Source organism: Lepidochelys kempii, chromosome 2 (genome assembly GCF_965140265.1).
Source record: "Lepidochelys kempii isolate rLepKem1 chromosome 2, rLepKem1.hap2, whole genome shotgun sequence".
Classification (NCBI taxonomy): domain Eukaryota; kingdom Metazoa; phylum Chordata; order Testudines; family Cheloniidae; genus Lepidochelys; species Lepidochelys kempii.
The window spans coordinates 224,304,489-224,332,372 of NC_133257.1; the positions used below are offsets into that span (position 1 = coordinate 224,304,489).

General features: G+C 39.6%; 1 protein-coding gene across 7 annotated transcripts in view; it reads left to right on the forward strand.

Moving 5' to 3' along the window:
* Positions 1-27,884, forward strand: part of CDK6 (cyclin dependent kinase 6) — a 202,860-nt gene that overhangs the window by 28,230 nt on the left and 146,746 nt on the right. For all 7 annotated transcript variants that reach the window (XM_073333954.1, XM_073333957.1, XM_073333958.1 and 4 more), the window contains exon 3: positions 18,267-18,402. In XM_073333954.1, the coding sequence (XP_073190055.1) occupies positions 18,267-18,402 (136 nt within the window). The remainder of the gene's footprint in view (positions 1-18,266; positions 18,403-27,884) is intronic.

Sequence of the window (27,884 nt, forward strand, 5' to 3'; positions counted from 1 at the left end):
AAGGATTGTTACCCTGTCAAAGGAAGCTATCAGGTTGGTTTTACACGATTTGTTCTTGACAAATCCACGCTGACTCACTTATCACCTTATTATCTTCTAGGTGTTTGCAAATTGATTGCTTACTTATTTGCTCCATTATCTTTCTGGGTATAGAAGTTGAACTGACTGGTCTGTAATTCCCTGGGTTGTCCTTATTTCCCTTTTTATAGATGGGCACTATATTTGCCCTTTTCCAGTCTTCTGGAATGCCTCCCATCTTCCATGACTTTTCAAAGATAATTGCTAATGGCTCAGATATCTCCTCAGTCACCTCCTTGAGTATTCTAGGGTGTATTTCATCAGGCCCTGGTGATTTGAAGACATCTAACTTGTACTGTGCCTATCTGGTTAGAAAAGAATTGTGTTTTGATTTTGGGGTTGTGTATTTTTGTTTTGTTTTGTTCCTTTTAAACATGAGCGGATGGTGAGTCAAAGTGTGCAAAGCCTTAAAGTTGTTGTTAAACAGGTAGCCAATTTAGAAAATAAGGGCGTAGCTCCCGTATGGTAAGAGAGATGTAAAGAAGTATGCAGAGGGTGATGAGGGAGAATGACTGAGCACAGGGGAAGCAAGAGATTTGATTCTTTTTCGGAAGGGCGTTGAGATCAGTAATTGGCCCCAGAGAAAAGACAGGGAATTTAAAAATAGGGAGTCATTGGGTCAAAGTAGCTGATGTAGAAGACAGCGGTGACCGCATGGCAGAAGTGCCTGCACATTGTAGACAGGGGGACAGAAAGAGGTCTGGCATTTGTGGAGCATAGGAAATGCGTTGGGAAATACAAAGAGATGTCAGAAGTAGGAAGTGTTGACAGATCTTAAAGACTGGAATGAAGGCTTTGCACTAGTGTCTGTAGTAGACATAAAGCCAGTTGAACAGAGGGTGTTCCCATTTCCAGGTAGGGGTGAGCATTTGGGGGAAATTAAAATGTTTTGTATATTGTTATAAATTTATCCCAAACAAACTGTTTTAAGGCAGCATTAATCCTGAAAATTTATGGGCCAAATTTTCAGTCAAGTCTATACCCAGTGTTCACTTGCATCCATCAATCCATATGTAGAACTGCACTTTGTAAATGCAAACAACTGTAAGTCACTTTAAAGACTTGCACACTCAAAAGTGTTAAAATTTACACCCATAATTTTATTTGACTTCTGCTCTTAAGCAGTTGTTTTTCAAAAGACTATGAAAGAGAAAGGTTTCAGAGTAACAGCCGTGTTAGTCTGTATACGCAAAAAGAATACATTGGTCAATAGTTTGACCAATGTACATGGCAGAGGGGCATTGCTATGTACATTGGTCAAACTGGACAGTCTCTACGTAAAAGAATAAATGGACACAAATCAGATGTCAAGAATTATAACATTCATAAACCAGTCGGAGAACACTTCAATCTCTCTGGTCACGCGATTACAGACATGAAAGTTGCGATATTACAACAAAAAAACTTCAAAACCAGACTCCAGCGAGAGACTGTTGAATTGGAATTCATTTGCAAATTGGGTACAATTAACTTAGGCTTGAATAGAGACTGGGAGTGGCTAAGTCATTATGCAAGGTAACCTATTTCCCCTTGTTTTTTCCTACCCTGCCCCCCCCCCCCGACATTCTTGTTAAACCCTGGATTTGTGCTGGAAATGGCCCAACTTGATTATCATACACATTGTAAGGAGAGTGATCACTTTAGATAAGGAATTACCAGCAGGAGAGTGTGGTGGGGGGAGAGAAAACCTTTTGTAGTGGTAAACACCTATTTTTTCATGCTTTGTGTGTATAAAAGATCTTCTGTACTTTCCACAGTATGCATCCGATGAAGTGAGCTGTAGCTCACGAAAGCTTATGCTCAAATAAATTGGTTAGTCTCTAAGGTGCCACAAGTACTCCTTTTCTTTTTATGAAAGAGAAAGTATTGCTAGTAGTTAGATCCCAGGACTCCACTCCTAAACTCTGTTCCCATCTTTGACACTGACTTGCTATATGACCTTGAATAATTCACTTCACCTCTCTCTGCTTCCATTTATCTTATTGTAAAATGGTTCTAATGCCATAGCTAATTAACCCGTTCTTTGTAAGATTTTGTTACTGTTTGTACAATGTTTTAAGAAATTTGAATGACATACAATTGCAAAATATCATGAAAATATGGTTCTGCTGGTTTTTTGGATGCAGTGGTACCCCCTGTACATTTTCAAAACAATCAACATACTCACTCCAAAAATATCCTGTGCATTAAAAAGTAAACTTAATCCCATGCTCTTAAAAGAAGCCCCTAAAGAAAGCAATTGGCTTTGCACCAGGGATAGTAAAACATAGCCAAATAAAATGTATAGTTAGCTCAAAAAGTTACCTGCTCTCCATTTGCATTGGCAAACCTGTAAATAATGTGTAATAGTTTTTCTTGTATGTATGTATGCAAGAGAGTAAAGGAAATACTTAAAAAGTAGTACAATCCATAAAATGTGTCACAAAATGTGCATTAATTTTGAAACGATGTAAACTGGATGGAAAAGGAGGAAGCAAGTTTATTAAACTACTAGCTAAGGAAAAGAGGAATGAAACCACGTGAGAATATTACAGCAGGATATAGATATATATTTTTAGTTGTCTTCTGCCAGGGATGTGCTTTGAGATTCTTTAAAGAAAAACAGCTCATTAGAGGAAAAACACATGAAGGCCAGAGAGCTTGCTTGATTTTGTGTAAACAACTGTGAGTGGACAGAGTGGAATGCAAAATCTGTGAAGGGAAAAAAGATGCTGTGATGCTGCCATTTTTAAAAGAAGTTAGGATATGGTGTCTAAAATTCTGACAAAAATTGTAAAGAATTTGCACTGCAAGGGAAATAAGGAGCCCTTTTCACCTAGTGAATGCTTAAGGATGACTTCCTGTGGACTGAATATAGTAAGTCAGACATGTTTCTAATGAAGTTTTATTAGTTCCATTCATTCTGTGTCTGTTTAGCCTTTAGTATAAGGCCTAATCCTGTGAGTCCATCACAGGTGGCACTCCTATTGAAATAAATGATAATCCTGTGCGCAAAAAATTTCTTCTGTGCAAACTGTTGTGCTTCTGTGCAAATTTTTGTGCGCGAGTTGTTTCGCTGGGTGCGCGGGATTTAGGATCTGTGTGCTCGCGCACACGTGCACAGCTTAGAGGGAACAGTGATCCACAGCCTGCTGTCTTTGAAGAAAGAGACTTCCATTAACTTCACTGATCTTTGGATCAGGCCCTTAATGCATGGAGCATTTGCAGAATTGATCCTGTTATTTGGGAATTGGCAACAGGGTGAGGAGGTTGTGGTATCTGTTGCATTCTTGATCTGTCTCTCTCTTTCCCCATGCCCTTATGAGGGGAAAAGTAATTAAATGTACTAGGCACTTTGCTGTGGCTGTTGACTTTACATGGAAAGTGTTCAGATAGTAGAGGTGGGTGGCAGCACAGAGACTCTGTGTCAATACAGGGCTTAATTATTTAGTTAAGTTTGCTTTGGTGCCTTAACTGTGCATTTCCATGCTTTAATATGCTTGGATTTCTTTTAAGTATAACCTCAACTTTGAACTTGCGTTGTTTATGGTGCTTAGTTTTGGACAAGTACAACAGCCCTGTAATGCTATTTACCCTTAAATTACTGAAATGTACCTAAGTTACAGCTCCATCTTAATGTAGTTTTTCTTTGGGAATGTATATTACTGAAAGGACCACAATGTTTAAATACGAATAATTGGCCTCCTTTCCAAACCCATGTCCAAATCCTGGTTGTCTTACTCATATGAGAATTCTCCATTAACTCTGGGCCCTTGTAATTGTGCAACTATGGTCACTCTTGGGCAGCTGGTGAAATAACCATCATTTTGTATGCTGGGAGTTATGTCACAAGAATAAAATGGCACTGGAGTATGCCACACTTTCCTGTACATTGTGTTCAAGATGACTGTTTGACTATTTTGTTTGTTGTGAGTCTGGACCAATACACCTTTTCCACAGAAAATATATAGAGTCTATTGTTAATTAAATAATGTAAGGACTCGCCAACCCCCATTGAAGTCAATGAGAGTTTCCATTGACTTCACTGGTAGTGGGGGTGACTCCCTCATAGCACACTAGCATTGGTTCACAGCACAGCATATAGGCTTTTCAAAAATAGATCAGATAATGGTGATAATTCATGGGTAGAAGATGCCAGTCACAGTGGTATAAGATATATGTGGCAAGAATTGCTCATCTCTGTAGGTTTTACACCGACAGTTCTTCTCTTCCCTTTCTTCAGTTAAGTCTCTTTCCCTCACATCTTGTGTGGCCCGAACCACCAGAGTGGTGGGATAAGCCCCCTCTCCATTTTACTGCATTTTAGCTTCTCACAAAACTGACATCTGTAAAACTTAAGAGAGAAAATATAGGACACATGTTAATTGTTTTGTCTATTGTCTGGAATAGCAGATGTATTGCCATCTAGCCCCCAGACTTGTGCTGGAAACAGGTAGATGTATCTGATCTATTTTCAGGAAATCTTAAGCAGTACAACACCCTTATATCCAGTGTATCTCTAAAACAAATTCTTCATGCAGATTTGGAGGCCATTAAAATGATCTTTCATGCTGTTTAAATTACTGGAAATAAATTACTGTTCTAATTCGCAAAATAGGAATTAAAATGAACAGTTCTTGTTATTTTCTTTGACTTTCTTGAAAAGAGCAACTGAGCAGTTGTTTACAGTTTGATGTTTATTTAGGAATGTAAAGGAACCCATTTGTATTGTGATGGACTAATGGCAACAAAGCATGAACATCTAGAATAGTTGTATTCAGAAATTAATTTTCATTCATAAAATCCAGTGGAATCCAGGGGAAAGGTTAGGGAAGAGAGATTACATTTAGAATTAAGGACATTGAGGAATAAAAAAGGGTTGGGGGGACCGCATACAGGGCCCAAAATTTCAGTCCTTAATCAGGCAAAAATCCCACTGCCTGAGTAAGGACTGCAGGATCAGGACCTTAAGAACATAAGAATGGCCATACTGGGTCAGACCAATGGTCCATCTAGCCCAGTGTCTGTCTTCTCACAGTGACCAGTGCCAGATGCTTCAGACGGAAGGAATGGAACAGGGCAATTATTCAGTGATCCATCCCCTGTTATCTAGTGCCAGCTTCTGGAAGTCGACCATTTAGGGACACCCATAGCATGGGGTTGTGTCTCTAACCATCTTGGCTAATAGCCATTGATGGACCTATCTTCCATGAATTTATCAAATTCTATTTTGAGCCCAGTTATACTTTTGGCCTTCGCAACATACCCTGGCAATGAGTTCGACAGGTTGACTGTGCGTTGTGTCAAGAAGTGCTTCCTTACATTTGTTGTAAACCTGCTGCTTATTAACTTTATTGGGTGACTCCTGATTCTTGTGTTATGTGAAGGGGTAAATAAAACTTCCTTCTTCACTTTCTCCACCCCATTGATGATTTTCTAGACCTCTATCATATTCGTCATCTCTTTTCTAAGCTGAACAGTCCCAGTCTTTTTAGTTTTGCTGCCTATGGACTCTGTTCCACTCCCTTACCCACCATTCATTTTTGTTGCCTTCCCTGTGCTTTTACCAATTGTAATATATCTTTTTTGAGATGGGGCAACCGGAATTGCTCACAGTATTCAAGGTTTGGGCGTACCCAGTAGTGAGCTGGAGCCAGTTCGCACCGGTTCGCGTGAGCCAGTTGTTAAATTTTGAAGTCGGTGTAGAACCGGTTGTTAAAGGGCTAAGGAATCTCAGGCGGGATGGACAGGATGTGGCCCACAGGACTGTCCTGTCCGTCCCATCTGAGCTCTCGGCTGGGGAGGCTCCCATGTGAATTTTTACTGACCCAGCAGCACTCCGAGCCTTCGGCGGCTCTTCGGCAGCGGGTCCTTCACTCGCTCCATGTCTTCGGCGGCATTTCTGCAGCGGGTCCTTCAGTGCTGCCGAAGACCCGGAGCAAGTGAAGGAACCGATTCTTGAGCTTCTGGCAGCTCATCCCTGGGCATACCATAGATTTATACAGTGGCATTATATTTTCTGTCTTATTATCTATCCCTTTCCTAATGGTTCCTAACATTCTGTTACCCTTTTTGACTGCTGTTGCACATTGAGCACAATGACTCCAAGGCAGAGTGACCTATAATGTCCAAAACTTTACTGATAGGGTGAAATTTACTGCGCATTCCGAAACCCAGAGCAACTGGGCTCTGGACAGGTCAAATGCACAGGGGTTGGAATAGTGAAATACATGTCCCCTCCAACAACCAGAGGTTTGCCCCCAACTTCTAGCCTATGGAATAGCAACCACAAGCTCTCAATATTCATATCACCTGTACATGTACAGATCCTGGCCTACCTTAAATTGGAGACTATGGGTATGTCTATACTACCTGCCGGATTGGCGGGCAGCAATCGATCCAGCAAGGGTCGATTTATCGCATAGACCAGGCCTATGTTGTGCCAGCATGTAGTCCCTTTCCACAATGCATGCAAAGTACACAGTTTTCCCTCTGTAGCCTCTATGTGGGCTTAAATGGTGTGGAGGTCCTTGCACTGGCTGTCCATACCATGAACAGTTTATCACATTGGGAACTTACAAAGAGGAGGGAAGTGAAATCCCTTCTCTCATTTCTTACTCTTACCCCTTCATCCCTTGTGCTCATCCAGTGAATCTTCTCTTTTCGTTTTTGATTTCATGTTGTCCTCCATGCTCACCTCTATATGCTTGATTCTGCAGTGTTCTGAGCAATCCAGCTACAGTCCAGCACAGCATTCAAGCATATGCTTTAAAACAATGCATCATCCCTTTGAATTCCATGGCATTACTCACATGTTTAAAATTGAGCATAAGCTTAAATTCTTTGCAGGGTTGGGGCTAGTGGATGTTGTAGGATCAAGCTCTATGCCAGCAACTCTCTCCCTCTTCCAATGCACACTATCTTCTTTTATTTCAAATTCCACCTCAAAATTCACTTCTCTGTGCATGTCAGTTAATATGCTGTCACAGCATCTGTGTTTGTTTGTTAATGTAAGTAGAAACACCCATAGGATTTCCCAGCCGGTTTTGTATTGTCCATCTATGTAGGCTCTAAACTCCTTAGGGTGAGGGCTGTGTCTACTGGAATGTCCTCTGGAGCGCTGAGAACATTGTGTTTAACAAATGGCAAGTAGTAATAAAACCAGAAACAGAGAATTGAGATGACAATAAACCATGCAGTGTTTGTATTGGTTTTTAATGTTTTTTGACATAGTAATTGATCTCTTCCAAATAAATAAAAGATTATTTAAAGGGACACTGTCACAATAAAAATCATAAAAACAAATTTCCTTAGTTGTCTCATTGAATTTGTTTTTCAGTTTACCACTTTTCTTGACCAATATTGATGCTGTTTATTTTTTGCATATCTGGCCTAGAAAATGAAACTGGACTGATAGATAATAATCTTTTCTTTCTAGACTGTTTCGTTTTGTAATACTCCAGTACTGTCACATAGCTTTTGTGATTGGGTTCACAACACTGCAAAATAGTGCTTCTATAAAATTTGAATTTAAAAAAAAATGATGACAATTCCATTCCTATTAGGTTTTGTAAAAAAATTCCTTGTTACAAAATCTAAAAATTTTATACTATACTAAGTTGTCAGCATAGCCTAGATTTGCCAAGGTGGTAGTTTTTCTGCAGACTTCATCTGAATTAATGTAAGTGATAGTAGATATTTCCATCAAATTCATTAGCAGTCAAGTATTGTATATCTTTGTTTCTTACTCTCAGCAGCTTAGAGCAATGATTCAACAAGTCTTTTAAGACCTGCTAAAGTGTTTTGCTGAGTTGGGGTCTAGACTAAAAATCCCAATTTAGCTCTAATTAAAATCAATGGATAGTCTGCTGTTGACTTCCATGGGATCAGGCCTAGTGTACCTGTTGTTGCAAAATTAGTTATTCAAAAGGTAGAATTGGGGTGGGGGTGGAATCGTTGAGATGTAAGTGAGGCTATAAAATATGCAATTTACCAAATACCCCAAAGCCACTCCCTATTCAATTTAAAGAAATAAAATAGCAGTCTCCGTGTATTTAATTGTAATATATTGTCAATTCTTTATTTAATATATATTTTAAAATTAAACTTGCATCTTACTTTTCTTATTTTACCTTCTTTTTCTTGCTTTCTTCACTCCCTTTTCCCATTTGATATATAATATGGTATATCTTCTCTTGCTTTGTCTGTATCTCTAGCTCCCTTTTTCTTCCGTCTCTCTCCTTTCTTTCTGAAAAATTCAAGGAGTGTAGCAAGGAGTGTCTTACTTTAGAAAGACTTGAAAATTTTTTAAAAAGTTCCAGCAAAGTTGTGACAGATGCAAGGTGGTTTATCTGCATCTCAAGGACTGGACATGTAATTCAAAACACCATTGCATGCAAAATATTATATATGATGTTGCACAAATTATTAAGCATGGTTATTTGATTTATGCTAGGTCTACAGTCCATATCAAGTAGGGGTTTTTTTTTTTTTTTTTTTTGGCTTACCGTTTTGATCAACTGGTGAATATGTAGTAATTATCAATCTCCAAAAAATGTTAACTCATCAAACTTCATGAAGACCTGATTTTTATCTGTCGTCTTATTTTTTTACAGAAGTGAGATAAGCAGCTTACATATTGCAGATTTTGGCTGAATCCTGAATATAAAATGTAAAGTGAAGTTTGGAGTTTAATACAATTGCTTGATTGTGGATCATAAATGAATAAAGACTGGACTTTATTTTGTCCTTCATTATGCTAGGCATAACTGATATTCAAGGGTAATCTCTGAGTTCCTTTCGTTTGAATTGAACAAGATCAGTATTCAGATATAAAGTTTTATTTATATATCAAGAAACTCAAAGGATGGAAAACGTGTAAAAAGGAATGTAACTTTCCCTGAGGAAAGTACTATCTTAAAAATTGAAAACATTTAATAAAAGAGGCACACACATTACCAGTGAATCAGAGCATCTTTACTTTATTTGCTGAACCGGGGCCTCGTGAATGCTGTCAGTATTGTTATTGCATAACAGTGAAACAGCATTTATCTGCTAAGATGAGTCTCCTCAGAGCAATGGAGAGAGGTCAGACATTCATGGCTGATATTGCTGGATCTGTCTGTGACTTTCCAGCTGATGGTCATGTTATACTACTGACTGTGGGACCAGGCAGGAGTGAATGGAATCACTTGAAAGCGACTCTGCTTGTTCCTTTCAGAGAAATTCTGATGTATTCGTTGTATATGTGACGATCAGTCTTGTGACCCACATGTTAATATGTATTTGAAACCACTATTGGAGAGTGTGAGGTGCTGAGAGTTACAGCAGGGGTGGCCAACCTGAGCCTGAGAAGGAGCCAGAATTTACCCATGTACATTGCCAAAGAGCCACAGTAATATGTCAGCAGGCCCCCATCAGCTCTCCCTCCACCCCCCGCTCCCAGCACCTCCCACCCACTGTCAGACCTGCCAATCAGCGCCTCCCCCCTCCCTCCCTGCACCTCCCAATCAGCAGTTTTGTGGTGTGCAGGAGGCTCTGGGGGGGTGGGGGTGGGGAGGGGTAGGAGTGAGGGTACAACAGGCTGAAGGGAGGGTGCGGGAAGGGGTGGAGTGGGGACAAGGTCGGTGGCAGAGTCAGGGGTTGAGCAGTGAGCACCCCCCAACACATTGGAAAGTTGGCACCTGTAGCTCCAGCCCCGGAGTCGGTGCCGATACAAGGAGCCGCATATTAACTTCTGAAGAGCCGCATGTGACTCCGGAGCCACAGGCTGGCCACCCCTGAGTTACAGTACCATCAGCCGGCAGATGATACCGACCTCCATGTATTGTTTTCCTTAGACCTTGGTGGTATTCTTGCTAACTCAGTGTATGACTGAGTGGCTCCTGAATAAAAGCCGTTTGGCTTAAAATAATTCCAGATGAGATGAAGTTGATAACTGGCTGTCAAAGGAGACCTGTATTCTGAAGAACTGATAAATGCTATAATGCCTCCCTAAATTGAGGGCCTGGCCTATTATGACAACAGTTTGCAATCTTGAGGTCCTACAACACTCATCTCTTCTGTTGCTCCCTTAGAAACAATCCTCTGGGAAGGTGAACATCAGCAGCAGGTCTAGAAAAGACAACATTGTGCAGTAAATGAGGGGTGAAGAGACCATCTTGTCAAACACTTTTTCTTTGAAGTTAAACTCTAATGGCTGAAACTTTTAGGGGACTGGTTGGCATAGTGAATTAATGCACTAGCCTTTTCATCTCTTGGGCACAAATCTTGGCTTATGTTTCAAGTGAAAATTAGTTTGGTGGTTTCCTCTTAGTCCCTACCAGACATTTGTCTACAACATAAAACCACCATGCAATTTGGCACCGTGGGCAGTCTTTGCTCAAGAGAGGCCCAAAACAGGGGTGTTGCAGGTCAGGACTGAGGCAGAGTTGTGTGTTGAAAGCTTGCCTCATCTGCCTGCACTTTATTGGACTTTAGCCAGTGCTATTTACTTCACTTTCAAGAGCACCAGTTTCTCTCTCTCTCTCACACACACACACATACAACACACGCTTTTAAAGAACAAAAACATCTTTTGTAAAAAAGTAAGCATTTTAAATAATTTTTCCAAGTCAGAAAAGGAGAGACTCTAGAAAAAATTATAGCATAAGCTCAGCTTGCAGATAAGTGATCATCTGATCATCTTAATATCCTCAGTCTTCTCTTAACCCTCACTATTAAGCGATCTGCAAGAAAGAATGTTGTCCAAGTCCTCTTGGAGTGCAGCTATAGGAATAGGAGGTTCCACTGCCTCACTTGTGCCATGCAGTGACTTCTGCATAGCAGCTGTTCCTGATCTCAGTACAACAGCTAATGAATGAGGGTTGAAAACTTGTTTAGTCACTTACATGAATCTGTGTAACATTTGGACCTGCCACATATAGGTCAATTTATTATATTTGATGGTGTGTTATTCCATTCTTTTGTGATCCACACCTGGAAGAGCTATACGACTCTTATGAATGAGTGGTGAGAAAGGAGATCATTCCTACCTCAGTCTTCTCCACAATGCAAGTGTTAGGGGGAGCAGCAGAGGGTAAAATTTCCAAAAGCACCTAAGTCCCATTTTCAAAAGTGACTTAGGCACTTAGGTGCTTAAGTCCATTTGATTTGCAATGTGACTTGGGGTCTTAAGGCCCAAATTTTTAAAGGTATTTAGGCACTGTTACGTTCAGCACAGTAATACGTATGTTTCATTTTCAAAAGGGATTTAGACACTTAGGCACTAAACTCCCATTGACAGTCAATTGGATGTAGGCTCAAGTGCCTATATTGAGGATGACTCCTAAATCAGTTAGGTATTGCAATGCTGAGTGCACAAACACCTAAATACTTTTAAAAGTCTGGACCTAAGTGCCTACATTACTTTTGAAAATTGGAGATAGACTTCTGTGGTCACTAAGGTGCTTTAGAAATTTTTATAACAAAGATGAGATGTGGGAGACTGTACATTTGGGGCTTCCCTTCCTCTGTTTGTTCATCGCTGTATACTTAGTTACTTTGGACAAGGATACCGAACCTTCTGAGACATAAAATGATTCAAAGGTATGGAGGAGTTGGTTACGGTTTACTAAGGAAAGTGAACGTCAAATACAGAGACAAAGCAGCATGTAGTGGGAAAGGAGAAAGGACTCTAAAACATATGAGTATGATGCTTCTACTTCACTTCTGTTCACTCGCATGCTTGCTTGCTCTGTTGGGCTTGGCTTTTGCACTGCACAGTGCTCTAATTCTCCTGTCCAGCTATATAGTACTCTTCTTCGGGCATAAGGTCCTTTACTACAATAAGCTTGTTGTATCTGATTCCAAGAGGAGGTTGATGTCTGTTAGCAGAATCATATTATATTTTAAAAAAGAAAGAAAACATGGCTTATATTAAAATGCAGCTTTTGATCACAGAGGTGTAAAGAAAATTGGTTATTTAAAAGTATATATTAAAATACTTTTGTGGTACAAAGGGGTTATTGTTGGTTAAGAGTAAGCTTTTGCAAACTTATTAGCTACCATATTACAAAAGAAGAGGAGATCTAAGGCTTCTGCTGACAGTTGGTATCAGTGGGTGCCTGACTCTCATATTTTTATTCATCTTGGTTAGATACCAGGTTTTAGAGACACCTAGAACTAGCTTGAGCTAATGTAGCTATTCAGGCTTCCTCACACATATTTATCAATAAACCTCAATCATGCATTGTAATAATCTTGGTATTCCAGTCTTGTGGTGGTCCTGTGCAAACAATGCCAATCATACATAAATTGCACAAGGGTTTTTTTCTATGTGGACAAATATCTGTGGGAGCTAGGTTGAGACCATCAAACTCTTTCCGTTTGTGACTTAATCCAGATTTGTGAAGTCTCCAAAATGCATTCACCACTATTTACCTCCCCTCCCCCTTCTGAAATGTTTCTCTCACTTATGTATTAATGGCTCCACGTTTCTTTCTTTACCATATATAAGATAAGAATGAAGTGTCCCTGTAGCTATTCTTTCCAAATAATGAGAATAATTCCATGACGTTAGATTGCATACTCTTTGGAGCAGGAACTTTTCTTATTGTTCTGTGTTTGTACAGCGTGTAGCGCAATGAGTGAGGCTCCTAAGCACTACTGCAATATGTATAATATAAATAGTCCCTCAAATGCTTTTGCCACAAGATTCTGTGTTTCCATCTTCCTTTTGGCTATGCTTTAGGTAGTTCACCACTTGTACTTCAGTATATGCCTGACAGGAGCCAGGAGAACTGATTGTGTGTTTAAGGATTTTAAAGTTTTCAGGGGCAGGTTTCCTCACCCGTGCCCTAGATGCATGCGGGTGATTCTGACTGAAGTATTCCTCCATCACCAGTAGTTCTTGGTGCTCGTGAGAAAATGTTGGTTACACTTTCCCAGCATTGTACGGCTTGACCCACAATAGCGAAGGCAAAAAGTAAATCCAGCAGCAGCGACCATATTTCCACCAGTCAGAGCAGAAGCAGCAATTTTCAGTTGAAATGACAGAGTAGGTATTCTCCTTTTTAAGACGATTTACAGTTCATGTGTATAGGTTGCAGAATAAAGACAAATTAAGATTACAGTTGCAAAATTGGATCTTGTGGTAAAATGGTAAAAAGGGAGTATGAGAGTTTCCCTTCACCCTATAGTGTATGGAATCTGTGGTAGAAGAGGCTGCAGAACTATACATTCTCTAATTTTCTAAATTCTCAGTGCAAAATACCACTGGGAAAAAGACAAATATGTTTCTGTGTAGTGATACAGAAAATATTCACATAATATAAAAAGTGAAAATAGAGCTCTATGTGTGTTCATAGCTGATAAATCTTTCCTAGGTGGTACTGTTAACTCTAAAAGTTGGCTCCATTGAAAAGCAAGTCTGCAGTAGGCATCTAGTATTTCATAGTGTTCTAATTCAGATCTGCACATCAGCCCTTCAACCGTTTCCAGCCAAACTTCTTGTTAAATACTTGCAGGACTTCCTGTAGCGGATCTTAGATTTAGGCATTGCAAATAATGCAAAGGTTTCTTTTATAAGTACAATAGAAAGGCAGGGTTTGTGTTTACAAAGTATTCAGTATGGAAATCCTGTATTAATTTATCTGGATTTACTCCACTGAGGTCTATGGACACAATGTGAGCTTCTAAATAAAAGGCTGTATGCTGTAGCCTGTGCCAGAGATGCTGTATAACCCATCAAATAGGAAAAAATAAGCAGGAAATGGCCTGAAAGAATTACAGTTTAGATGGCAGAGTGAATCCTAACCATAGAAGGCAACCGTTATGGAATCACATAAGGATGCTTTTCTCACAGTGAATATAGAAGGGTATAATTTGTAATGAGGCTATCCCATCAATAGGGGAGCTATTAAGCAAGAGGGTGTACCTCATGCTAGCTATCTTCTTCCAGGGGTAATTAACACAGGCAATGCTAGATATTATTTTTTTATCAAAGGCTTAAACAAGCTCTGCTTAAAATTATCTATTTAGGGAGCATTTATAGTTTGCAGAGATAATTATATCCTATTTACTGTCTTCAGATGGGGTGGGGTGGGATTTGCAGCTTATTTAATTAAGTGTAAAGCACTTTGAGGTCCTCAGATGAAAGGTGGCATAGAAGTGCAAGATATTAGCATTATTACTACTCCATTCAGTGATTAATAGACAAACATTCTTACAGTTCTTAAACTTAGCAGAGTACCTATTAACATGCATTTAGAATACCAGGATCAAATTAAGTACAATTGGTAAAAATTAAACAGAGTTATTGGTATTTGATTTCCCTGTAAAGGAAGCTTGTAGTCATATACATTGCTTCTACATCTGACACAGTGAAATCTTGTTTAAAAAAACCCAAATAAACTGAATTACAACCCTTCAATGGTTGAAAGGGCAGTTTTGCCAATGTATTAAATACCTGGCAAAAAAAGGTGTTTTAATTTTTTTTAAGTAAATGTAAGCAAACACAAAGGAATCATACAGTTGGAAATATTTTCCAGTGTTTATGTTCAGATGTTCAGACCTGTCTGGCTCCTCTCTGTTTGCATGTGTTGGGGTTATAGGCAGTCCGGCTACATTCCACATTGATTCATATAAATATATTACAGATTATTAACCTCCAGCCAAATACCAGGGAATTTTGCTTTTCAGAACGGTTAGTGACTTTTCACAAAACTTATTTTTTATACAGAGGCATCCATCTTCTTTATGTTGTCCCATTAAGGGAATTATAAAGAGAATAATACTTGGAGGGGAAGGATAGCTCAGTGGTTTGAGCATTGGCCTGCTAAACCCAAGGTTGTGAGTTCAATCCTTGAGGGGGCTATTTAGGGGGTTTTGGGCAAAATTGGGGATTGGTCCTGCTTTGAGCAGGGGGTTGGACTAGATGACCTTCTGAGGTCCCTTCCAACTCTGATATTCTATGTTCTAGAGTTTTTGCTATTATAGACAATATCAGCCCCATAAATATATGTTCTCATGTTCATCTGATGAATGTTTGTTTATATGATTAATTAGGTCAAAATAAGTTTCTTATGGAGAGGCGGAGTCTCTCTCTGTTAAAGTTGCACCAAGCTTCTATTCTGCAGCCCATATAAGTTTGGCTCCAAAAATACTCTGATCTAAAAACTGCCATATTTGTTGTGAAAACAAAGTAGAATGTTTCTGTAAAGAAAATTAATCAAAATGATGTTTAAATTGCAGGTCATGTAAAAATCACCCCGATTTAAAATATTGACTTTTCCCTGTTTCTTTGTCTTCTTCCATCACCAAACCACAAATTCCTTCAAATTTATCAGACAGTTCAATCTCCTTGGAAACTCCTGTATTTAATGTAAATAGGTGGTTTTTTAGCAGTTATTAAGGTTTTTTTGTTGTGGGTCTTTAGGGGCACAATTCTGATTTGATGGATGTCAAAAGAGGTTTTTTGTCATTGTTTATAGTTAGAACAGATTTGGGCACAAGGGGCCAGATCCTCAGCTGCTATAAACTGGTGTTGTTCCATTGATGTCAGCTGAGCTCTATTGATTTACACTAGCTGAGGATTTGACCATAAATATTTGTGAGAGAATATGTTCCCTCTATTGGCTAGTGAGCTTAGAAAGCATATAATGATATTTCTGTAATGAACTGCTAGCAGCAAAGGTCCTTGAGCTCCGGGATGGAGGCCTGGGTTATTAGAGATGTAGAACCAAGACAGTAATGTCAGTTCTTCACATGTAAGTTTGGTTATGGAGAGTGGATAAGCTCCACGGTCCCATTATAAAGCCAATTTTAATTCTCCTTGCAACTCCAGTAAAGAAGCCTTTTGCTCATTTTTAGGTTTAAGTCTTATTGCTAACTAGAAGGTTTTCTGAACATTTTGCTTAAATGGAGTAGGAACTTCTTGAAACCAAAAAAGGAGGAGAAATTGTTACAAAACCTCTGATGTTTCTTTGTGTCCTTTGATTTCCCAACAAAACCCTAATATGCTACAAAATGTGAAACAGAGTTTTACACTGACTCATGCAATAGGCAGTTTTCAAGCACAATAATAATTTAAGAAATTGCCAATATTTGAAAATGAGACATGATCTTTTGTTGTTAAAGCTGTTAGGGGGTATAAAGGGCATTACAGAGAGAATTTTCAATGTTTATCTGTGAACTAGCCAGGACTACTTTTCAGAAGTGAAAGGAAATGAAACTCTTGGTTGTGTTACAATTATTCTTCATCAAAATGTGTCTTTGGCCTAAGACATCCATTTTCGAAATGGAATAACTAAGAAGCCAAGTTTAAGTGACTAGCCAGAGATTGTATAGGCAATATTTATTAAAGCTGGATCCAGAACCCTGAAGTGGTAGACCCATAAGAGCATCCAATAGAGCACACTTACTCTCTTAAATTTGGCTCAAATCTTTGAACTTAGGCCAGCTGTAAAATGGAGATAATGCTTAACCACCTTTATAAAATATTTTGAGATCTACAGATGAAAAAACACTAAATAAGTGCAAAGCATTTTTATTACCCATATTTTTCAGATGGCATAACTTCAGTGACTAGGAGGGAGGCACTATGGTCTAGTGCAGTGGTTCTTAAACTTGTGTGATCACACCCCGCTTCTTTGTGTCTGGGGTAGCTTACATCCCTCCACCTGGGCACCTGGCCAGCAGCCACCACTCTCTGGCAACCCAGAGGCTCCCAGCTTTTTTTGCTAAAGCACCTCACACACCCCAGACCTTCTGTGACTTCTAGGGAGTGCACCCCTCCCCCCCCCCAGTTTGAGAACCTCTGACCTAGTGCACTAGGCATTACTGTGGAACCAGCATATCAGGAGTTTAGTTCTGAGTCTAAGAATAAGGAAATTATTAATTAAGGACCCCATTAATCCTACACTGTCCCTACAATAAACAAGCATGTTATTCTTATTGGGTATAAAATAAATGCATATTTTATCACTACAATCGTAACTTTGACCCAAAATATTTTTTCACCACTAATTTCAAAATAGTGTCTATCAAACTACATATTCTTCTTCTCAAGAATAGCAGTTACAGGTATTTTAGAAAAAAAATCTACTATCAATTGATAAATATATTGATTGATTTTGTTTCACGTTTCACACAGGAAGGCAATTAAGTCTATAATTTTTTAAATAACACTTGTAATTTTTAAAAAATCACTTAAAAAGATTGTGTCAGATAACCCCATCTCATTTGAAAGCCATCAGTAATTAGATGATTTCCCCAGGGGATTGTGGCAGAAGAGGGCTCTGAGGAAGGGTTTGACAGAAGAGAAAGCAGTGACCCTCCATATCATTTAGAGGAGGGCATTCCATTCAGAAGGAGATGCATATAAGGAGGCACAGAAATGTGTGTGGGAAACAGGCAGTCATAGATCACTGGCTAGAGGAGCTGGGAGGTGTATCAGTAAGAAACAGGAGTAGACAAGTAAGAAGGGTGAGAGCTGTGAAGAGCTTTGAAAATGAGGGGAAGAAACTTTGAACTCGATGCTCTGAAAGAGGGTAAGAAAGCAGAGGGATTTAAGTAAGAGAGTAATGTGCTCAGAATGATGAGAGAAGAAGAATATCTTAGCAGCTGTATTTTGTATATAAAAGTTTTTTTTAAACTCAATTTCCTGACTCTCTCTCCACTTATAGCAATTTACTAGATTGATGAGTGCAAAAATGCTGTTTCTGTAGATCAGAGGAGAAGGAGAATGCGATTCTAAACTGAGTGACAGATCATTGTAATGGTGTATGTTGGAGAGGTGTGAGAAGAAATTAAAAGGTGTATAAAAGCAATCAGCTTCTTTGGTTCTTGAAAAAGTCACTGTATACTTATTTTCTCTTAAAGAAGAATGAAAGGGGAGCAAATGTGGCAGTAGGCAGAGAACATGAATACAAAATCAAATCATTTTCTGTATTCTGTTAACTGTAGTTGTGCCTTGATCAGAATTGATCATCTCCTCACCTAACGACCACTCTTTGATCATGCTGTGAAGTCATAATACTTGTGATTTCAGAATCCAAACATGAAATTTGAATGTGATGTCACAAATAATTGATCATCACTCAAATCATCAAGAGTTCACAGACTGTTCCTGCTTGGGAAAGTTCTTTCTTCACTCCACGTTTTATGAGCTGCAAGGTACTGCTTCGCTTGTTTCCGTCAACTTATCTCCTCTTTCCTTTTTCTCCTCTCAGGTTATTTGATGTATGCACAGTGTCACGAACAGACAGAGAGACCAAACTAACACTAGTGTTTGAACATGTCGATCAAGACTTGACCACTTACTTGGATAAAGTTCCGAAGCCTGGAGTGCCTATGGAAACTATAAAGGTATCGAAGAAGGATTTTTTTCCCTTCATAATTTTAGGAAATATTACTATGTAAAGACAAAGGGCTTAATCATAAGGATCTTATTCAGGCAAGCTACTTTTTGCTTCAATGGGAGTTTGCATGAGTGAGGGCTGAGTAATCACCTACTTAGGACCTGAGTTCTAGTGCACTGATCTGTGGTTCAGTAAGTGGTAAAACTTTTATTATGGAAATGTTCATACTTGTTTTCCTTTGATTTGGATTTTATGTTCCTCCCTTACCCTGTGTCACCCCACCTCATCCCACTGTTTCCTTTTAATCCTCCCACATCTGAATTTATCATTGGAAGTCATCAAATACCTTCACTTACAATAGTGGTTCCCAGCAGCCTTCCCCAGTGGAAGGTTATTCCTTAACTGTTCACTTCAGGGTTACTTGAACCATCCTCTGAAGCACCAGTTAATGGCCAGTGTCAGAGACAGAACACTAGATTAGATGGACCACTCATGTGATCTATTATAACAAGTCCTACTCTCCTATTCCTTTTTTCTTTTATGGTTTTTTCTTTATTTTTTATTCATTTTTTATTCTTTTCCTTGTGTTTTTTTCTTTTACTTTTTAAAATTTATTCTCTTTCCTGCCTGCACTTACTAGAAAGCTACATACAGCTCTCAAGATAGAGGGCATTCATTGATGGTTCTGTATACCTGAGACCCTTGTGTTCTTGCAGCTGAGCTCAGTGTCACTGAGCAAAGCTTAGGTTGGCATATTGCTACCCTATACATGTGAATTACTTCCATGGCCAGCTGCATTGCAAACCATTGTAGGAACAGGAATGGATGGTAGGTGGCTTTCAAGGAGCTGCCTAGTGGCTTATGCATGGCAGTATGTTTGTGGTGAAGCAGATGGTCAGAGTGGATCCAAAGTCATGTAGTTTTCCCTTCCTGTGTGCATTAATATGCTGCCTTCCTAGGAAGGCCTCTCCCCAAGTTAGAAAATACTAATTTAAATGTATTAACTCCATAACTTTTTCCCCCTCCTGCTGGGGGGTGCCATAGTAAAGCTCCATATTGAGGACTGCAGTTTGAACCTGATCAAAATATTCAAAAAGGGGAATAGAAGCAGCGGGATTGATTGATGTTAAAATGTCCTACCTCATGGTTATGCCTAATAAGCGTTTTGCTTTCTTCTGTGATAAGAAATAACTTTTGCTTCCAAGGAAGGAGTTATCTTGCTACTGTACTAGTCATTTTTGGAGGTGTATTGTGTCTTCTTAACCTGGCAGGACTCCTAGGGAAATAAAGCAGCAGTGGAGGAGAAAGTGGGAGGGAAAAGGGAAATTCACTTAAATTTTTTTTATTATTCCACTAATTTTTGTTAACATTGGCAACCTAAGTGATTTTTTTCACCTTTGGGTCTGAAATCATACACTTCAGAGACAGATCATTTTACTTATCAAAGCCACAAAAAGTGTAACTTAAGGCAGTTCCAGTAGTTTTATTTTTGTAAGCAATCTTCTTGCATAAATGTTAAATTAAAAAAAGGAGAACAGCTGGATTCAGCCTCAGCAGTGGATTGAAATGTAACTCGCATATTACAAAGATGCCATGTTCTAATGCTTTTAGGGTTCTGCTCTTCGCTGAGATTTTCAGGGCTGCTGAAAGGATTTGGTCATTTAATCCTCATTAAAATGTAATTAGTTAATTAGCATTAATGGGAATTGAGCATCCCAACACCCTAAGTGGATTTTAAAAAAATCTCACCTTTGTCTTTTAATCATATTTCTTTCAGTACATATATAGATTAATGCGTGCAATAGTCGGAGGCAAACAGAAAAAAAGAATATTGGTCTATAACATTGTGTGCCATTTTTCCAAAACCTGGTTCTAAAATTGCATCGGCAAACATGAAATTCTGCTTAGGAATTAAGTATTTGTGCAGGCAATTATTGGTGTTGTGTATGGACCAATATATGATTCTGCACAGACATTGCAATTCAGATGATGGATTATGATTAGGGCTCTTCTGCAGCGGCCAGTGGGGACAACCACACCGGCTGCTGCTGGAGCAGCTCTGCAGCCAGCCACACCAACCACTGCTGGAGTGGTCCCAGCCCCTGACCCAGCCACACTGGCTGTTGCTCTGGCAGCCTCAGGCTGCGGGCCCCCGGGACTGCCTGAGCACCTGGCCCCCAGGACCGCCTGAGCAGTGGTCGATGCAGCCGGCTCCAGGAACCTCCTTAGCAGCGGTCCCGGCGGCGGTGGGAGGAGCTGCAGCTTGGTGGCTCCCGGCAGCGGTCCAGGGCAGTTGGAACAGCAGCTGGCCTCCCGGGGCTTCCCCCACGGTAGCGGCCAGAGCAGCTGTTGGCCCCCTGGAGCTCCCCAATGGCCGCTGGTGCTGCGGGCTTCCTCCCCTCCCAGCAGCGCCCCCTCCCGCCCCCCCAAAAAAAAAAAAAAAGATTCTATCCGGAGTATTTATGGTAGACAACATGGACAGGTCACAGGCTATGATTTTTTTGTTTCTTGCCCCTGACCTGTCCATGACTTTTACTAAAATACCCATGATTAAATCATAGCCTTAATCATGATAATTTGGTTCTATAAAGCATGTGAAGGAGAAGAGTCTAGCCTTCTTAAAATGAACAGGCTCAGTTCTCCCCACTTATGCCTATGTAAATTTCATTGCAGTCAGTGGAGTAAATCAGAGCAAAATTTGGCTTGTGATGTCTACAAAAGCCAATTTAATGGATAAAGGAAAAAATCCAGCTAGTGTTTCATAGAATCATAGAATATCAGGGTTGGAAGGGACCTCAGGAGGTCATCTAGTCCAACCCCCTGCTCAAAGCAGGACCAATCCCCAACTAAATCACCCCAGCCAGGGCTTTTTTGTTTACATGATCCCTTTTCCTGATTTCAGCATTTACATGTGTTGGTTTATGAACTTTATGTGCCACAGGGAAAAGGAAACCGAGGAGTCTGTGCTTCAGCCTGGAGGTATAAATTCCAGCTCAAGAAGACATAACTGCACTAGATGTGATCAAGCTAGTGCACTAAGAATAGAAGTGTGGCTGCCATATATTCCTAGCCTCTTGGTTAGGATCCTGCTTGTGCCACAGTGGCTACATTTGTATTTTTAGCATGCTAGTTCGATGAGAGCTAGCACAAGTATGTCTCCTCAAGCAGGAATTTACACCTCCAGCGCCAGTTTAGGCATACCTCAACTTTCTTAATTGTACTTAATTGTACCTTGTTACTTCTGTTCACATGAGCAATGCTCAGCTAGTGTAGTTGAAGTCACTCAGGCTGCTCATGCAAGTAAGAGTTCGCAGGTAGGGTTGCCAGCTTTCTGATTGCAGAAAACTGAACACCCTTGCCTGGCCCCTGCCCCTTCTTTGAGGCTCTGCCCCCGCTCACTCCGTCTTCTCTTCCTCCATTGTTCACTTTCCCCTACCCTTGCTCATTTTCACTGGGCTAGGGCAGGGGGTTGGGGTTCGGGGGGGGTTTGGGCTCCAGATGAGGGTGAGCGCTCTGGGGTGGGGCCGGGGATGAGGGGTTTGGAGTGCAGGAGGGAGCTCCAGGCTGGGGGTGGGGCTGAGGTGTTCGGAGTGAGAGATCACAAAGGTTTTTGATGCACCTAATTCCCATTGATTTTAGTGGGAGTTTGGTGTCTAAATACCTTTAAGGATCTAGGCCTAGGAGTCTAAATCACATTTATTTTCAAAATAGGCATAGGCACTTAGGAGCTTACATCTCACTGAAAGCCTGCTAAGTGCCTAAGTCACTTTTGAAAATTTATCCCAGGGCACTGTGCCACAAATTCACTTTATCCCTGAAAATGAATGCAGTCATTGCTCCTTTCTGTGTACCCTGTGAATTCCACTCTGTCTGTGATAGTAGCAAGTAATGTATCACTTCTTAGTAAATTAAAATGAAGATGTAGCTTCTCAGAAAACAAGCCAGTTTTCTGAGTTTTGCTGTGAGTCATTAGCCCTCTGCCACAGACGCATGTACTCTGATCATGTTTGAGATGCGGAGCAGATGTTGCACAATCACGTGATACTGAAAACAAGGTGAGAAATTCCAGGAATAAATACACCACAGTGATGATGAAACTGCTGTAAAAAGAAGAAAAAAAATCTTCAGTGTGGCCTGTATCTAACAACATTGTTAAAAGAAACTCCTTAAAAAGTGTCACTGCATTAATGAGCCCATTCAAATGTGCATGTTGTAGGACCTAAATAAATGCTTGATTAGTTGGATTTCTAAAATTGTCCTGCTAATATTTTATAGTGAGGAAAAGAAGCAAAAATCTTTTTAGGCATTGAGAGTCATGGTTATATATATACATGCAAATAACAGGGCAACATAAAATGATTTGAAGTGGTTTATTATTTTGGAGGACTACTTTAAATAGAAAAGTTTATTCTTTTAAAATGAGGGCTGTTATGCCTCCTAGAACGGCAAGCTGGCTGAATAGATGAAGAAAAAGGAAGCATGCCACACAAATGGCAGCTTCTGGAGGCATTATGGTGTCAATAACATGCTTTCTGGGTGATGGATACAGGAGAGGTTCCCCTTAATGGTGGTGTAGCCAGCTCTTCCCCATACTGCAGCAGTTCCTACAAACATGAAGGCAAAACCATGTCCACTTCTTTGCCGCACCCAGATGGCCCCTCTGGAGCCACTGATGCTGTGCACAGTCTGAGGTCTCCAATCCACAAATTGCCCTCCTTACACTGATGACCAACTTTTGGCTATGCTGGGGGAAAATGACTCTTTCTCTATAGTGCCCATCACTGCCTGCTCCTACCTCTTCGTTAAGGCACTTGTACTGTTACTACCGCAATTTGGATTGTCTAATTTTTTTATTTTGGGAGAGTCCTGCCATTCATTTTTAAGTTTCAGAGTAACAGCCATGTTAGTCTGTATTCGCAAAAAGAAAAGGAGTACTTCATCAGATGAAGTGAGCTGTAGCTCACGAAAGCTCATGCTCAAATAAATTGGTTAGTCTCTAAGGTGCCACAAGTACTCCTTTTCATTTTTAAGTGCCATGGAGCGGACATACTCCGAACCCTAATTATTTCCAAATTCAAACACTCAGAAAATGAAAACAAAAATTCTCTTATTTCCTGTGGTGCCCTAATCCATGCTTGTGCAGAACCCTAATCACTTCCAAACGCAGGAGCTCATAAAAATGTGAAGCACTCCAATCATGTTAAATCACTGTGCCCACTCTAGTGTGATTTAAAGTCGTTCGTGAGTGCTTCACATTTTTTTTATGAGTAGTGAAGGCAACCTGACCGTAGTAATAATTTGAGCCTCTAAATATAAGTAGGTGAAATTGTAAATGTTGTTGTGTAAAGATGTCTACCAAATAATCACAAAATAAAGGCCGGAGAGAGCTACAAGTCTATAAGGGCTTGACCCATCACCTTTTGAAGTCAGAGGGAGGATTTCTATTGATTTCAAGGTGCATTGGATCGGGGACTGTAACTCATCTTTCTTCAGCAAGATTATGGGAATAAAGATAATCCTAATGGATTCTCAGTTGTAGTCAAGGGCTAAGGACCATGGAAAAGCTTACCTCCTTCTGTTCTAATTGCAAGGAGCATTTCTTTGACCCTGCCTTCTGTAACATAAATAACATAGCAACTAGGGCTATCGATTAATCGCAGTTAACTCACTCGATTAGTTCAAAAAAATTAATCACAATTAAAAAAATTAGTCATGATTAATCGCATTTTTAATCACACTGTTAAACAATAGAATACCAATTGAAATTTATTAAATACTTTTGGATAGTTTTCTACATTTTCAAATGTATTAATTTCAATTACAACACATAATACAAAGTGTAGACTGCTCACTTTATATTATTATTTTTTATTACAAATATTTGCATTGTAAAAATGATAGAAGAAACAGTATTTTTCAGTTCACCTCAAACAAGTACCATAGTTCAATCTCTTTATTGTGAAAGTGCAATTTTTTTTTGTTACATAACTGCACTCAAAAACAAAACAATGTAAAACTTTAGAGCCTGCAAGTCCACTCAGTCCTACTTCTTATTCAGCCAGTTGGTAAGACAAAAAAGTTTGTTTACATTTACAGGAGATAATGCTGTCAGCTTCTTATTTGAAACGTCACCAGAAAGTGATAACAGGCATTCACATGGGACTTTTGTAGCTGGCATTGCAAGGTATTTACATGCCAGATATGATAAACATTCCCCTTCATGCTTCGGCCACCATTCCAAAGGACATGCTCCAGGGTGATGATGCTCATTAAAATAATGTGTTCATTAAACTTGTGACTGAACTCCTTGGGGGAGAATTAATATGTCTCCTGTTCTGTTTTACCTGCATTTCATATTATAGCAGTCTCAGATGATGACCCAGCACATGTTCATTTTAAGAACACTTTTACAGCAGATTTGACAAATCGCAAAAAAGGTACCAATGTGAGATTTCTAGAAATAGCTACAGCACTCAACCCAGGGTTTAAGAATCTGGAGTGCCGTCCAAAATCCGAGAGGGAAAAGGTCTGGAGCATGCTTTCAGAAGTCTTAAAAGAGCAACATTCAGATGTGGAAACTACAGAACCTGAACCACCAGAAAAGAAAATCGACCTTCTGCTGGTGGCATCTGACTCAGATAATGAAAATGAACATGCGTCAATTCACACTACTTTGAATTGTTATCGAGCAGAACCCGTCATTATTCATGAGGCCATTAAGTGGCAGCATGAAGGGACATATGAATCTTTAGCACATCTGGCATGTAATTGCGATTAATTTTTTTAATCGCTTGACAGCCCTAATAGCCACGTGTATATTTGAAATAAAATTAAATTTAAAACAATCTACCAAAACAAGACACTCCACTGCACTTGCTTCTCCCCTGGGGGAGAGGATGAGAGAACAAACAACATGTGACAGCTGTTAGTTATGTTGCTTAATGCACTGCTGAAAGGTACACTGCTGATACTACAGTGATAAACATGATATGAGAACCTTCATGGAGTGGAATGGAATAGAATAGAAGGCGATGAGGTAAGGTTCCACTAGTAAACCAGCAATGATGGGTTTCCATGTAGTCAGGAAAAGAAGACAGTTTTTTGCATATCAGGACAACTCACACACTTTCTCCAAAGTAATTTACACCAATCTTTAATTTATATGAGCATTTTTTCTTAATGCCTTTACCTGCCCCATAAGGATAATGACTAGCTCCACTTTGAGATATTGTTATGGATTTGATTTTCCATTTTTGGTGGTGAGGAAAGCTTGCCAAGGGGGTGGTTGGATGGTGGGGGTTTATTTGTATGACTGTCTTTTTAGCACATGTCAAAAGCACTTAGCGCCTTAGCTAGACAGTTATTTGTATAACTTACAAATAAAAAGAATAAAATAAATACATAAATAATTTTTGGTTATATCATTGATTATGAAGGTTAAAGTTTACCTTGGTTAAAGTCCACACAGACTTAAAACTATTCAGGACTCCTTAAACAGTGAAATGTTACTATTCCCCACTCTCTCACTCTTTCTAGTAAATAGAATTATGATTTAGGCATAGTAAAACTGTAATATTGCAAACATAGGAGATCAGATTCAGCTCTCCATTAAATGAATGTAAATCCAGGATAGCGCCATTGATTTCAGTGAAGTTATTTCAGATTTACACTAGTGTAAATAAGAGAAGAATTGGCCCATTAATTTAACTTGCATGTTTATTTTGGTGCATTTAAGAGAATATGATTTAATTTCTGTTACCTCAGTGGAGCTCTAAATTATCACTGCGATGCCAGAAAGCTTCTGGCTCTTAATATTCTGGATGCCTTTGAGACATAGGTAAAAGCTACAGTGACTGGATAGAGATTACTTCTGAAGCTGGGATTTTTATTGCTAGCACATCACTGTAGTGATAGTCGCTGCAAGCTCTGGAGTGATGCAATGTGAGAGAGAAAGGGAATGCTAATTATGTATCTGTATTCTAAACTTTTCTTACAAGCTACAAGATACTTATCTCTGTCTTTAGTAAATTAAGTCAGATTGTGACAGATCCTTTCACGGGTATGCAGTGTGGAGGTCATGCAAAGAGCCATCCCACCCTCTCTCCCTTTAATTTTTGTGCTATTCACAGGTGTAGTCCTTTTGCCTGAGGGAGATCAAGGACTTCTCCCTCCAGGTACCCCTGAAGGCACACATTACCCCAAAGGGAGTGATGATGCATGGGAGGAGTAGGCAGAATGGCACATTGTGATGAGGGAGCAGGCTCCTAAAAAATCCTCATAAACATATTTATTCTCATTGACTGCCTGGTTCTGAGAGTTAAGTTAAATCAAGGAACAGAAATAGTGCTCTGTGACATATCCAGTCAGAACTAAACCAAAACTAATGCAGCTTGAATTCTGAATATCAAATACTCACCATAAACTTTTTGCAAACAATCTATAAACCAAAAATGATTCATTGTAACTATACAGCAAATAGCTTAGAAGAACAATTGCATTTGCAAAAATTGTAGGACAATCGTGGACAATTCACAACCAGTCAAAGACTATAAATTCATCAAATTATTTAGTACAAACTGTTCACTCAACTCAACCCATTATCGTTTTCCTCAGGCATCTGGTCTAGCACTAGAGACATAAATTGTTTTGATGCCACTAAAAACAAATTATTGTGTCCAGTAGGAAAAAAAAATTAATTAGGATATTTTAGTGGAACTCTGATTTTTACTAAGCTGTATCTGTTTCTTCAGCAACAGCTGTATCTAGCTTCATGCATCTGAAGAAAAACATAGACAAAAATGTAAGGGCTGTGTTTTTCCTGCATATTTTGATATTGTAGAACTTTAAACTAGCCCTATATATTTTCATTTTTGCTATTTCCATTAATGTGAAAAATCCCCCAAAATATATTTCCAGCAAAAATGTAAATACCTAAGAGCAGGAGAAAGGGGGATCCACTGGCCATTATTTAGGAGGACACTATTCCAATTGCCTAGAAGCAGAAAAGTTATGCTCCCCAGCTACAACAAAAGATGGTGAAAGCAGCCAGAAACAGCAACTTTGGCTCCCTAGCTGTTCCTGGGGGGAATCAGAGAGAGTGTATGTCTGGAGCAGGTGGTTATATTCGCTGTAGGCCCTAAAGTGTAAGATGGGGAAATGTCATAGGGATAACAATTAGATCCCAAGAGGTGTACGACACTGTGGCTGGAAGTGGGAACAAGGATCTGGAATTAAGTCCGTTCTTCCTCTTCCCCACACCATCCTGAGTTTGAGGCCGTGAGAAGAGTGTGGGGCTATTGGTAGCACCAGTTTTCCTGCTCAGGCTATGAGATGTTTCACCACTTCTCTGCTGATTCTAGGGTCCCTCCCACTAGCTAAAATTCAGCTGCATTTTCTCTTTCTCTACACAAACATGCCTCACATCCAATGAGGCAGCTTCATTTAGTCTGGCTGCCACACCCCTCCATCTCCTCCAGTCAGGGACACCAG